At 40.2% G+C, this 14577-nt stretch overlaps 1 protein-coding gene across 12 annotated transcripts in view; it reads left to right on the top strand.

Moving 5' to 3' along the window:
* Window positions 1-14577, top strand: part of LOC135492321 (uncharacterized) — an 88626-nt gene that overhangs the window by 68820 nt on the left and 5229 nt on the right. For 5 of the 12 annotated variants that reach the window (XM_064778760.1, XM_064778744.1, XM_064778737.1 and 2 more), the window contains 22 exons: window positions 121-198; window positions 1548-1595; window positions 3838-4021; window positions 4247-4378; window positions 4783-4866; window positions 5103-5299; window positions 5511-5698; window positions 5857-6066; window positions 6165-6330; window positions 6552-6885; window positions 7167-7268; window positions 8834-8878; window positions 10214-10468; window positions 10914-11089; window positions 11330-11390; window positions 11688-11865; window positions 12008-12123; window positions 12531-12681; window positions 13033-13289; window positions 13579-13762; window positions 13971-14219; window positions 14388-14522. In XM_064778760.1, the coding sequence (XP_064634830.1) occupies window positions 121-198; window positions 1548-1595; window positions 3838-4021; window positions 4247-4378; window positions 4783-4866; window positions 5103-5299; window positions 5511-5698; window positions 5857-6066; window positions 6165-6330; window positions 6552-6885; window positions 7167-7268; window positions 8834-8878; window positions 10214-10468; window positions 10914-11089; window positions 11330-11390; window positions 11688-11865; window positions 12008-12123; window positions 12531-12681; window positions 13033-13289; window positions 13579-13762; window positions 13971-14219; window positions 14388-14522 (3530 nt within the window). The other 7 variants (XM_064778804.1, XM_064778794.1, XM_064778785.1 and 4 more) reach the window with 6 other exon arrangements.

Below are 14577 nucleotides of genomic sequence, written 5' to 3'. Positions count from 1 at the left end.
CACACATATAAGGTACACTTTGGCACCATCCTCCAAGTATTGAGACTTCCTTTCTGATATTGTTGAAGGGATAATAATTTTCCTTGCTGTGTCTTCACGTTCACTACAATTCTGCTTCAGGCCAGTATCTCTGCTACAATGTGTGTTGTCCCACGGCACAGAATATGTGTTGTCCCACGCAGAAAAAGAAGAAGTATAGTAGGTTCTTTTACAGCTCTTCGAATGATGCATGATCAGTTTTTTTTTTTGTGGAGGAAGTTTGCATGAGAGTCCAGTTGTAAATAGCACAAAAAAATGTTCTGTTTTTGCCGTGTTCAGGGAATAGTGTACAACTGTTGAAGATGAAGTGTCACGAATCTATCAAGGTCAAAATGTTTTCAGCCTTGATTGCATGCTCTTGACAACAAGTTCAGTAATGTGTCTGGCTTCTGAGGTCACGAAAACAGTTATCTTGTACCTGAAAACCAGCCGAGTGTATTCTGGCTTTATGCTTTATCACATTTATGCATGTTATCTCTTCCTGCGATAGTGGTGATTTCAATTTCAGAATATGTGCCATATTTCCTCCTTAGGATTAACGTCTCATTCCTTGAATTTGTTTGTGATTTGCTTGTTTCATCAATTGATTGTTGTTTGCATGCCATCATCCGAATATCACAGCAGGTTTTCACTCGCTCTCTGTGCATGTGTCCTATCTAATATCTGGATGATATTCCCTACAGAGCCAGAAACGGACCATACCACTGGATTGATAGTGAATGAGGGTACTGTATTACAAATGTCACAAAATATTCCTTATCAAAGTCTCTTCTCCTTCACATATCCTTATAGAAAACAACAGTGACCTCTACTATAAATATCATCAAAAACTTAGTTTTGATATTATTGAGTGATAAGCAGAGGCTCAGAAAAAATATATGTTTGCAATTTTTTGTGAAATCCGCCAAGTAAAATGCCTGCAACATATTTTTTTCCTGAAAACTGGAGATAGAGCCAGTTTGAGCCAAATTGAAATCTGTGTATATAGCCCCTCAAGTCCTTTTCATGAAATTTCATTCCTTTATTCAATTAATTGTACATTTCAAAGTATAAGTTCTGTGGCAAAGGGCATGTAATATGGATATGTTTCACTCCATATTCCTCCTGGTGATTGGTAATGTCATCCTGTTCCAATTCTTTTCCAGATCACCCTGTTCTGTGTAGTAATAACATTGTTTTGCGCTGCATTCAGCTCAAGCTCAAATGTTACCTATGTGTGAGCAAGTTACTTATGGACAGTACTGTACATTTGTTGGTTTAAATGATATCTTTTCTTTGGTCATCCGAAAAATATAGGCTAAAAACAACTACATGTAGTTTAAGGCCCAGTCTTTCCATTAAAGTGTTAAATTCGATTCTTCCGTAGGCTCTTACATGCAGTACTAATGATTGCTAAAATTGTGGAGAGAAAAGAGTTGTTGAATCAGCTTTTTAGGGAATGATGGCGATTCTGGTTTAAGTTAGTGTTGTCATATTCTTAAATTTGCCATTTCTCTCTTCCCTTCTAGCATTGAACACAAATGCTCCAAGATTCAATGGCACACATTTCAAAACAGGTTCATAAACCTTTATTTGTGCATGTTTTCTGTTCGAGTTTACTGTACCTGCTTACAAGTTCTGTATACATGCTATATTCCTAGCATGTTGTCCACATAAGTTCTGTATATACATGCTATATTCTTGCATGTTGTCCACATAAGTTCTGTATATACATGCTATATTCTTGCATGTTGTCCACACAAGTTCTGTATATACAACAATGTACATGCTATATTATCACATGTTGTCCATACAAGTTCTGTGTACATGCTATATTCTTGCATGTTGTCCACACAAGTTCTGTATATACATGCAATGTTCTTGCATGTTGTCCACACAAGTTCTGTATGTACATGATTATTATGTACATGTCCACCTAAGTTCTGTATATACAAAAATGTACATGCTATATTCTTGCATGTTGTCCATGTATACAAGTTCTGTATATACAACAATGTACATGCTATCGCATGTTGTCCATACAAGTTCTGTGTACATGCTATATTCTTGCATGTTGTCCACACATTTCTGTATATACATGCAATGTTCTTGCATGTTGTCCACACAAGTTCTGTATGTACATGCTTATTATGTACATGTTATATTCTTGCATATTGTCCATTCAAGTTCTTTGTACATGCTTATTTTTACACCGTGTCCATGCAACTTTTTTTGCATGTTGTCCATGGACGTTTTGTCTACGTGCTTTCTAGCATTTTGTCCATGTATACACATACATATTCTTTCATTTTGTCCATACACATGCATTATCTTGCATGCTATCCACTCAAATTATTTTGCCATGGTTTCGTCGCCTCCTTGTGTATCCTGGCCCTTCCAAACTAGGACCCTATTCCGTAGTTCTGGGGGACCTCACCTCGGCAGTAAGACCATGGCATATAATGCCGTGGTCACACTGGGGTTTTAACACGAATTGAATTCGAATTAAAACGTTGATACGTATTGGGGCGTCACACTCAATTCGGTTCATACCGATCTCAATCCGCTTTAACCAACACGGTTCTTAAACCGAATTGAATGCGAATCAGCTCATCCGAATCAACGAAACCGTATTGAGATTTCAAGTGTGACGCGCTTGATATGAATTAAGGTTTTCGATCGCACTGCGCATGCGCCCGGCGCATGGAAAGTGACCTTTGACCGCGGGAACTAGTGCTCCGAACTAGTTAACTGATGTATTTAAATGATCTCATTAACTCAAATCGTTTTTCGTTATGCCATAGAATAGGGAAAAATCAACTGCCTTGCACGTGACTTGCATTTCCATTTCCTGGCAAGGTATGTTGCCGCCGGTTCGTTGGTCAAAGGTACGCTGGTCAGCAACATCGTCGCGGCGGGGTTTTCCCCGGTTTTGGCCTCGTTTTCGAGGGCGAGGCCGGGATTCTCCGCTAATAGCGACGGTGGTGTTGACTCGCTGAGGACACTCCTTTTTGACCCGAACTTTGGCAATAGGCATGGCCGGGAGATGGAAATGGTCAAGCACCTTACGCGATTTTAACTTGTTAATAATGACTGTGTGATACTGTGATATTATATACTTATATGTTTTGTACTCGTAAATTTTATTCTCCCATATGGGAGGTTAATAAATAATAATAATAAGAATAATAGATGGCGCGTCGTTAGTATGCATTGAGTGTGGCGCGTTTTAAACCAATTTGAATGCGTATTCGGGCCAGTGTGACGCGACCGTTCTGAAACTGGATTAATCAATTCGTATTCCGGAGAGCGCTCTACGGAATTCGGTTTCAATTCGCATCCAGTGTGAACACACCATAAGACTTTCGAGCAAGCACAAGGCAAATTAATTGCTGAACTCTTAACAATGATTTAATGCTCACCTGTGGTATCATCTGCTAACCAACAAAATAATGACTCAGTTAACTTTTATTTATTAAGAAAATCCTTGTAAGAACAAAATGATGGCATCGTTAACAATACTGTCAGATGGGGTGGCTTAATTTGGTCAATGGGGTATCTTTAAACACGTGACTACAGACAGATGACAGATGAATGCTTTCTGGTGGGTGTTCAAAGTTACCCCTTTCCGCATGAATGTGTAAAATGTTAAAAATACTATAAATTTCTGGGTGGTACAAAATTTGGATTCCTGTTAAAAAAACATAATTTCCAATTCAGTCAATTTCAAGACAATCATGAAAGTTATCAAAAAGAAACTAGAAATTTAAGGTGTTAAACTTTTCGACTTACGATCTCCCATTCTGACATTTCTTCTAGAAGATCCAGAGAGCTTCCTAAACGAGTCAGAGCCTGTCCATCTTCCAGTTGGCATCTCCATTCACCACCTGACCAAGAAGTACAAGAAGAAGAAGGTTGCTGTCAATAACCTGTCCATGAATTTCTACGAGGGTCAGATCACTGCCCTGCTTGGACAGAATGGAGCTGGAAAAACAACCACGATGTGAGTTTTATTGAGAGATGCCTGTCTATACTATGGTTGATACAAAATTCTGACTCTATAGCAGCAATATGCAAAGATTTTGAGTACAGTATTCAGTAAACAATTGAAAAAGCTGCATTTACATGGCAATAGGCAGCAAAAGGGTTTAGATTTTTGAAAATATGTCAGATTTTTTTGACCCCTTCAAAGTTCAAGAAATTGACGCTTAAAAATTTCTTGTTACAGCAACATGCTATGTGGAATCTTCCCACCATCATCTGGCTCTGCTTACATCAACGGCAAGAGCATCTGGACCGAGTACAGCCAGATTCGCAAAACGCTTGGCTACTGCCCTCAACACAATGTCCTCTTCGATTCGTAAGTAGAACAAGTCTTTAACCTTTCTTTTGAACATCACGTCAATAGCCTATCCAAGTGAACAGTATCTTTCCACTTGACCAAAGGCTGAGCGACAACAGCTTTGTAGGGGACAAGGTACAAAGGGACTTCCGATAGAGTAAACCTCCCTCCCAGGTGACATTGCATGAATAACCTAAATCTCTTGTAGCACCTAGGAACAGTGTAAGCCAGGCTAGTTAACAACAAATGTATTGAAATGTCTCTCATCCACATTGCCTCGGCCAAATTCAGAGCCAAAGGCCCTATAGATCACTTGGCTAGAAACATGAGTGTTTTCCATATCAGGCTATTTTAAAGAGCAAATGCAGAGGAAAAGATTCCAAAATCAGCACATCATTCTACTGTCTTTCTATTTTTCCCAGTATGACGGTGAAGGAACACATGAAGTTCTTTGGCAAGCTCAAAGGCATTTTGAGCGCCAAGAAACTGAAGGCAGACATTTCTAGGTAAGTGCAATGGATGTGTAATACCAATACTAATTTTCTAAGCGAGTAAATAGCTAATCTGTAGTCTTCCAAACAACGGACTTCAAATTTTGATTGAAAATTGACTGTGACATCTGCTGCAAAACCTTACCTTATAAATTCTTAACAAACGCATGATTGCATCAAAAGCAGTTCTGTAGTCAACTGAATTGGGAACACTTGGAAATTCCCTCACTCATTTCTTAACTCCTTTCTAGCCTACTGGACTCAATGGGCCTGCGCCACTTCAAGAACGAGAAAGTGCGTAACCTCTCGGGTGGTATGAAAAGACGTCTGTCGGTCGCCATCGCCTTTGTTGGCGGTTCCCGTGTAGTCATCCTTGATGAGCCGACGGCTGGCGTTGATCCTGCGGCCAGGAGGAACATCTGGGATCTGATTGCCAAACACAAAGAAGGTACGGTGATCAGATATTTCATGGGCAGGAATATGCTGGTTAGGGTGTCAGTCGTGTGTGAATTTGATGCCTGAAAAAGAAATATTGTGAGCTTGGGCAAGTCCTGTAAATGAGAAAATTAATGGGGATGCTTTTGACTTCAGTGTGTCCTCTTGTATATTGTCTCCTAATCAATGCTAACATATAATTATTTGATTGTTACATTTTTCAGGCCGCACCATCCTGCTGACCACCCATCACTTGGATGAAGCAGACATTCTTGCAGACAGGATTGCCGTCATGCACCAGGGCAAACTCCTGTGCACCGGATCATCCATGTTCCTGAAGAACAGGTTCGGCCGAGGCTACCTCCTGACTATCTCGAAATCGAAAGTGGACCCTGATGCTTCTGCAGATTCGGTAGGTTTGTCTTATAATTTATAGTGCCACTGTGCTGTTGGGTCTTTGTACTAAAATCAGGGTTAACTCCTGCATTCTAATGTCCTACATGACAATGCTCTCCTTTAAGTATTTCCTGAAAAAGGATGTGCTCATGAAATACACATGTTCTGCTTCAGGTCAAGTCATTCGACAGCGGTGCCGTTATGGAGTTCATCAGCCGAGAACTACCCGGGGCCTACATCGAGGAAGAAGTCGGATCAGAAGTGCGCGTGTTACTCCCGATCAGCCAGCGTGAGACGTACCACAAGTTCTTCAGCCTCCTCAACACGTTTACTAATGACCTGATGATCTCGTCTTATGGTGTGTCTGACACTACGCTAGAGGAGGTATGTAATAACACTTCAGCACCACCGTGCCTTTGTTGTGTGTGGATTCCATCATGATATCTAAATTTGGTTGATTCTGATAAAAATTTATATTTCAGGTGTTCCTGAGTCTTTGCCACCTGGCTGACAATGGCAAGCAATTGACACGCGAGAATGTCGATGAGATGCATCATCAACACAGCATGAAGCAGACCAACGGCACCTCCCCAGACAACGGGGTCATGTCTCTGAGCATTGAGGAGCCACCAGCGCCTGTCAATGGAGGTATGTAGTAGACAGTCCCCCCCCCCCCCATGCTGACTCCATCAGACATCGTTAAGCGGATTATTCTTGGCCCATATTTTCTATTAAAAGTACAGTTGGATTGAAAAAATATTTGAAGAGTGCTCAACTCTTTGGTTTATTGACAGATAATCGCATCAGTTTAGTGCATTCTTCAAGCTTTTTCGGCACACCCTTTAAATGTAAACATTTTTCAATTTCAGCCCAGCCACCAGAGGGAGCTAATGGAACAAATGGCATCAATGGGGTGAATGGCATCAGTGGCACAGATGGCATCAACGGAACCTCGACCCAGCAACGAAAGAAGACCGTCTTCAAAGTGGGCGGCATTGCTCTGAAGTTCATCCAGTTCTGGTCGCTCTTTGTCAAGCGCTTCCACCACCATCGTCGCTTCCTCCGAGGCTTCATTACGTATCTGATTCTGCCCTGCTTGTTTATTGCCTTTGCAATGTGGACCAACACCGTATCACCAGGAGTTGGGGACTCCGGATCCCGACAGATGACGCCGGCTCTGTATGGAGGAAATGTCTTCTACAAGTAAGCTTATGATGCTGTTGTGACGATTTTGCCATTTTTAGTTAAGAAATCATGAAACAGTTGTTTATTGGAATTAAGTCAAGCTTTATGCATCCGTGAGATAAAATATAAAAATCTTGACTTCTACCCCCTTACTAAAAAATTTAAGAAACAAAATCAAGGGGGTGCTGCAGATACCAGGAATCATAGGACATTTGTTAGTATTTCCTGATATATCCCAAAAAGGGGCCCTTGATGGAGTTTGTGATCAAATTTGTAATTTGTATTTTTCATTAAAAAAGGAATTCAAACCCAATCAACTTCAACAAATTGATGTCAGAGAGTTTACTCGGCCCTCCTGGAATTTCAACCAATTGTATGCCTGGATTCCGCTCACTACCCAAGTAAGTACTGTAGTTTAGAGATCTGATTAACACGTAAGATTATCTTAATTTGCGTGTTTGATTCAACGATTAACAAATTGGCGTATAATCGAACTATCTCAACAAGTCACTTTGAGACGGCAGTTATTAAGAACATTTTGCTGAAGACTCCAGTTATTTAGTACATTTTGCTGTGATTTTAGTACATTTGGCTGAAGACTAGTTATTTAGTACATTTCGCTCTCAATTAACTGGCTCTAAAGTATTTACAAAGAAAATTGCTTTAGAAGTCCTTGTTCCACGCCTGTTTTATTTTGGACATGCATCTCAATTCCTTGACCATTTCCAGTGTTTCAGTCTGGGTTGACAGAAATTTTAAAATGGACAATGGCGAATGGTAAACTGTGTGTGGGACTCAATAAATAACATCACAACTTAACACTGTCTTTGGCCTTGTCTTCATTCCATCTCTTTTCCTTAACACATTGTATTTGTGTTGATGAATGGTTTATTTGGACCTTTTGCAATTGAATCAGCTGTAAGCGTACATCCGACGCACTCCCCCGATTCCTGATGAATAATCTTTGAAATTGACAGTGACATTTTTGAACGCTCGAGGAATTTTGATAAAAGATGTAGTGGTCGCCCCCTCTTTTTCTGGCTCCTGGATCTACAGCCTCTGCAAGAAGGGATGTAACATTTGTGTTGGCATTGGTGCTTCTTAGCTGGGTTAACATCATTGTGTGCTTACAGCTGGCTTTGCTTAAGGGGAACAATCAAAATGCAGGTTTCAATTACATTTCTTTTTTGTTCTTTCCTATAATTTCTTCACTTTCCCCTCTCACAGTACTTCCAAAGAGACTAACCCTAAAAAAGAATATGGCCAATGGTAAAATGTGTTACTACAGGGTGTCCCACAATCTGTCAATTTGCTTAATTTGCTGAAAATATTGTTGTTACGATAATATAGCACAATTTTCCCAAATTTTTGTACTGGTTTGTTTGAAATTCTTTCCATACGAAGCTGACCTTGTTTGCAAACGTAGACGGCCTGCATAGTTTTATAATCAGATAACACAAAGAATACCACCTCCAGCTGAAGTCCTTTTGATTTTGCGCTGGTTTCTGATGGTTTATTTTGAAATATTTTTGGTCAGAAAATCATAGATGATCCCTGATGGAAAGTGTTAAGAACAATGAAAACATCGATAACATTAAAAATAATGGAATTCCGAATTGATGAGATTTTCATAAAAAATACAACTTTCGATTGAAATAATGAATATTACCAAAGAATATCAGCGAATACATCTTTCAGTAATCTTAGCATATTGATACCTTTTTGGGACACACTGAAGCCCCTTTTGGCATGTAACTCTCAGGAATGCAATACTCTTGTATGTTTTGCTGACTTACCAAAGTCATTGCATGTTTTCATTCACCTATAACTTCACGATGATCAACATTTTCCACTATTACTTATTCACCGCATGTTCTGCATTGGGTTTTGATTACAAGTTTTTTTTTTGTATTTTGAACCATATGGCTTGTTGGTATTTTTTGCTAATTTCTCGCCAATTTTTTAGTGTCTGGTATAGGGACAGACAGAGAAAGGAGGAACTAGCTTCGAGGTAACACAATCAGAAACTCACCATCTCACATATTTAAGAAGCGAATTTGCCGAAAATTGCTTTTCATGCTTTATTTGCAAACTTTGTTGACACCTGCTTCTAAATTGTGTATTCAGGCTATAGGCAACCTGCATAGACGGCCTGCTTTTCTGTCCAAGATGTACAGAAATCTTGAAAATCGCTCTCATTTTCACGATTGCTCTCGTATTTCCTTCAAACCTACCTCAAGTTGAGTGTTACAGCATGTCCCTGCTTTTTGTTCCATTCAAAAGTTCATTTCGACACTCGAATCCCAAATATCGAGTTCAGGAGAAGACTTATTATATTTCTAAATTAGCTGCATCCTAACTATTGCATGAATTTTCTTAAACATTTCGCTATCTTGTTTGTCAATTTTGACATAAAAATCATAATTTTGATATTTCTGATTATTGCATGCCATTATACTTATGTCCTTTGTATCGTATGTACAGTACCCTTTAAAGTATATACTCCCATCAATATAATACTTCTTCTCTGTTTTCACTAATAAACTGTTTTTCTGAAGCATTTGACCGTTTCACAATAATAATAATAATAATAATAATAATATTAATATTTATTAAATAAGAGTTCTACAATAACGAATAAAATCATCATTTCCTCAGCACTTTACAAAAGATAATATATATATATAAAGACGTAAAATAAGTGACAGAAATAGAAGAAGTAGATTTAGTACATTATAAAATACAATTTTTGACATTTTTGATAAAAAAGTTGACTAGACATTACTAAAACATTTTATAAAAAGCTGAGTTTTTAGGCGTTTTTTAAAATGCATTGGTGTCCGCAAGCTCACGCAAAGAGACAGGGAGAGAGTTGTATTTCAACATTAAGATACGTGTAGTTGAAAGATGCCTAATGTTCGCTTTTCTTATTTCGCAGAATTTCTGGTGCGGGAAACACTTTGCCTCCTAGTCCTTAGTGCAGCTTACAGTCCACGGGCACAATTGACACATAGATTACGTGCAGCCTATGCACTGGGTATAGCACGTCGGTGACACCCACCACTGATGCAATTAAAGGGATGTCAATTGTGATCTGGACTGTAGATCAGACTTTATGCCAAATATGCCAAATTAAAGGGATGTCAATTGTGATCTGGACTGTAGATCAGACTTTATGCCAACCCGATAGCATGATGCAATTACGTCATTGCCAGCGTTGTCAAATAATCTGGGTAATGGAAAACGGCTCGGTGATGTCATTAATGGGATTATGATTAGAATAGCATGATAAATCTGTCAGATTTCGGGTCATACAGATCCTTAAACGAATTCATTTCCATTGCAGGGAAATAGCGGTGTGCCTCAATCAAACTGTCTCACCGCCGTTCACCACGCCGATCCTGACGCAAGCGCAAAAAGACCAGTACAAGAACCCACCGAGCTGCAAATGTGACGGTGCGAGACAGGTGTGCCCGGCATACGCAGAAGGTTACCCACCACCAAGGAAAACGATGAACTCGTCGGAGACCATGTTCAAGCTCGACAGTTACAACATTACTGACTGGATCCTCAGGACATATCAAGATTTCCCCAATGACAGGTATACATTTTTATACATGATCAATGGATATTTACTGAAAAGATCCCAAAATTTTGCATGCCTAAATTTTCCTTTGGGTTAATTGATGGAGGGATAATGCAAGCACTGGTCTTTAAATAATTTGTAGTTGTTCAGATTGTAAGTATTTCACACTGATTGATGGTCTCTGTAATTTGTGACGAGTCATTTTCATTCACTCTACTGCAAACTGTGACATCTTCACGATGTGCTCATCATTTTCAGTTGGTGGTAGACTTCATGTCAATATTGCGTTGGGTGCTGAAATTTAATGGTTATTGCATGACAATGCTGGTTTCTTGTGTTAGCACTTGACAGTACTTTCGTGGGAAAATTCATATGAAAATTTCATGGTTTACGGTAAAGCCTAACACAGTGTGAGGTATATCCTTTTGTCTCTGACAAAGACACTTCACTGTTGTTTCAGGTTTGGTGGCTGGGAATTTGGAAACACCCAATCGGCGGCCGCTCAGGACCAGACTGCGACCGTCTGGTTTAATAATCGAGGAATCCACAGCCTGCCATCATACGTGAACGGCCTGAGCAATGCGGTGCAGAGGAAGTATGCCAAGGAAATTCTCGGGCAAGACCCTTCAGAATATGGTAAGGATCGAAACGTTGGAACTTAAGTTGTCTGCATGAAGTCTGACAGGTTGTGTAATGTGCATTGGTGTTACCAGGGGGTCAGGCTGCAAAAACCACCCTTAGGGGCAAATTATTAGTCATTACTTTAATTGCATCATTTTCATTGTTGCGTTAAATGAACAGCTTACAAACATGTGTGCCCATGCTCTACTTGCAACAATCCTTATTTAAATGTTTCGTGACCTTGTCTTTGTTTAGGTATCACAGTCTACAATCATCCTCTTCCACTCACCACGGAACAGCTGAGTGCTGAAACCATGTATGTATATTTCTAACAATTCCCCTGACGACTTCTTCTTTAGCGTTCGCTCAGCACTTGGAGGTGATTTTTCTCAAGGGAGTATTCCTCCTCCGGGGGTGGGGTAGCATTTTAATATGCGCGGTATTCGTTGCCGAAACTTTGTATTCATAGTAAATGATACCTCTCTGCATAACGGCATTGTTGAAATTAACATTCGGTATATATTTACACAATTTGAAATTTTAAAACCTCAATTAAAAATTTCAAATATTTAACGACATAGGCCTTAATAACGTATTCTGCTCATCTTTCCAGTCTCCAGAGGGCGTCCCATCTTGGCACATCCATTGTCATCCTAGTGGCGTTCTGCTTCATCCCAGCCAGCCTCATCATCTACCCGGTTGCCGAGAATCTGAACCAGGAGAAGCGACTCCAGTTCGTCTACGGTATAGGCCCTGTCTTGTACTGGCTGACCTCCATTTTCTGGGATATGGTACGTGTTAAAGTTTAGGCAGAAACACTTGAAAGGCTGAGAATTCTTACAACGTCATGAGTTTTATAAATAAATAGCAAAAACTGTTTTTTAATTGGAACAAGTATTTAATTTCAAGTTAATATTCAACCAATCCTTTCAGTTGATGTTCGCGATCCCTGTAGGTGTCGCGGCGGGCATCATGTATGGCTTCGATATCCCAATCTACGTGGCCAGGCAGAACCTCCAAGCATCTGTGGTACTCATGATTCTCTTTGGGTAAGTTTATGTTTTATGGTTTCAATGTAGACATACTTGTAGACAAAATGTACCTGGGAACTATTAAAATTGGTCCTATCCAGCTATGGTAATAGGAAAGTGTCCTCTTGAAGATTTCCTAAAACCCCTGTAAGATATATGAATGCTCACCTGAAGATCAATGACCACATGTACGTGATTTGCACGTTGTTGAAATGCCCTATATCACATTAATTTTTATGAGTTCAGAGATGAAAGAGGTCTTGATTTGTGAGTATGAAATATTGGGAATCAATTAAAAGCCCTTGGGATGCCCAGTGTCATAATACATTGTTTAAGAGAACACATTTTTGTATTTAAAACAAATACATGTAGGTTTTTTTTCAAAGTATAAAGTCCTAATGGATTTTTGTGCTCTTTTGTTTTAGTTGGGCCGCCACTCCATTCTGTTACATGATGGTGCGCACGTTTAAGGATGCCAGCTCAGCTTTCATGACCAGTTTCATCCTCCTTCTGTTCATTGGAATCACCTTGACGCTGTGTACATTCTTGTTAGGAACTTTTGTCACTGCAAGCCCGGTAAGTGCTGTAAGCTTTTGATGCAGGTGCATTCTTTTGCACAGAATCTTTTTTGAAAAGGTGCTGCTATATAATCGGGGCAACTCATAAATTTGGCAACAGCGGACACGACATGGATGGGGAGTGGCGCAGCAGAAAATAGCAATGATAGCCTTCTGGCAACAACTCGCAAAATGGGGATCCGTTCCTGACTTATTACTGTCAAGCTTAATATGAACAGAGGTGATAAAGATATATGCTTCACTGACCATATAAAGTATAACAATGGCTAAATTTTCTTCCACTGTCGTGATTCTTGAAAGAAATTGGATGGCGAATGGCATTGAAAAATTGTGAATTTCTTGGTTGCAGATTGTGAAGACTGCCTTATACTACATCGAGTACATCTTCCTTGCCTCACCATCCTTCGCACTTGGCGACGGCTTCATCAAGCTCGCTCGTAACCAGATCCTGGCCGATATTTTTGAACCGTATAATGAAGACGTCTACAAGAGTCCGTTCTCGTTCGAGATGCTGGGCTGGCATTTCGTCGCTCTCGGTATTCAGGGTGTCGTCTTCTTGCTCATCACAATATGGATGGAGACGACTTGCGAATGCTGTTCAAATGGGTGAGTATAGAGTGTTGGAGTTTTTTGAATCAGATATAAAGGCTGTATTTTAAAATTTGTCAGTTTGCGATAACCGGATTGACCACCTAAAATGATGCTGACACAGATATTTTATCAGCATTGCCCGCCTTTTCTTTTCTTTGATATGGACCAGAAAAACTTTTCAGCATGAATCTCTGAATCGTGAAAATTCAGTAACTTTTGAGAACACCCTTCTCTGGCAATGCCCCCTCCCCCCTAGAATTCCTTACCACGGATTGTATTATATCAAAGTGCCTTTTCCTCCTAGTTCAAGATCTGTAACCCACGGTGACGAAGAAGATGATGACGTCGTTCAAGAGACAAAGCGCGTGATGACAGGTGGCGCTAAAGATGACATGCTGGTGGTCAAGGGACTCTCGAAGTACTACCGCAGCGGCATGCACTCAGTCAGAGCCGTCGATCATGTCAGTCTTGGGATACCGAGGGGAGATGTAAGTTCTTTTGAATTATTTGAAATCAACAAGTGGTGCTAACTTTGTTGGTGCATCGCTGCGATGATGTATCTAGCAGGGAAAGTTAATACCTAGATTCACAATGGCTTATGACCCTGTTTTAAATACAGTTTCTAGTTAAGATGGCGATTGACATTTTTTGGAATCATTACCGAAATTACTTATTATACACACAATTTGTTTCCAGTGCTTCGGTCTGCTTGGTCTCAATGGTGCCGGCAAGACGACCACATTCAAGATGCTGACCGGTGAAGTGCCTCCCTCTAGTGGCAAAGCCCGTCTCTTCCGCAAGAACATCACACACTGCACGTCAAACCTTTCATCAAATGTCGGCTATTGCCCGCAGTTTGACGCGTTAGATCGGCAGTTGACGGGCGGTGAACTCCTGCGCTGTTACACCAGATTGAAGGGGATCAGTGGCCCAGATGCAGACAGGGTAAGTCTGCTATTAATTTAGCTCCTCCATCCCCATTTGCTTGAGTTTTCCTCTATCCCGAATCTGAAACGTAATCTTGGACCATTCCCTGCATATTGAAAAACATCATTTCCCCTGTTAGTATGGCGAAAAGACAGATTCTACAGATACGCTTCCATTCTTTTTTAGGTTATCAAAGACCTGGTCAATATGCTTCACCTCCAAGACTGTGTGAAGAAGGTCGTCTCGACTTACAGCGGCGGTATGAGGCGGAGACTATCCATAGCGATTGCTATGATCGGTGACCCACAACTTGTACTCTTGGTAAGAAAATCTGTGCATAAATGCCTTTTATGATCGTCATACTTATTCTTCAGAT

The sequence above is a fragment of the Lineus longissimus genome, chromosome 1 (genome assembly GCF_910592395.1).
Source record: "Lineus longissimus chromosome 1, tnLinLong1.2, whole genome shotgun sequence".
Lineage (NCBI taxonomy): Eukaryota > Metazoa > Nemertea > Pilidiophora > Heteronemertea > Lineidae > Lineus > Lineus longissimus.
Note: the sequence above shows the minus strand (reverse complement) of the source record. Positions and strands in the feature narration are given on the sequence as shown.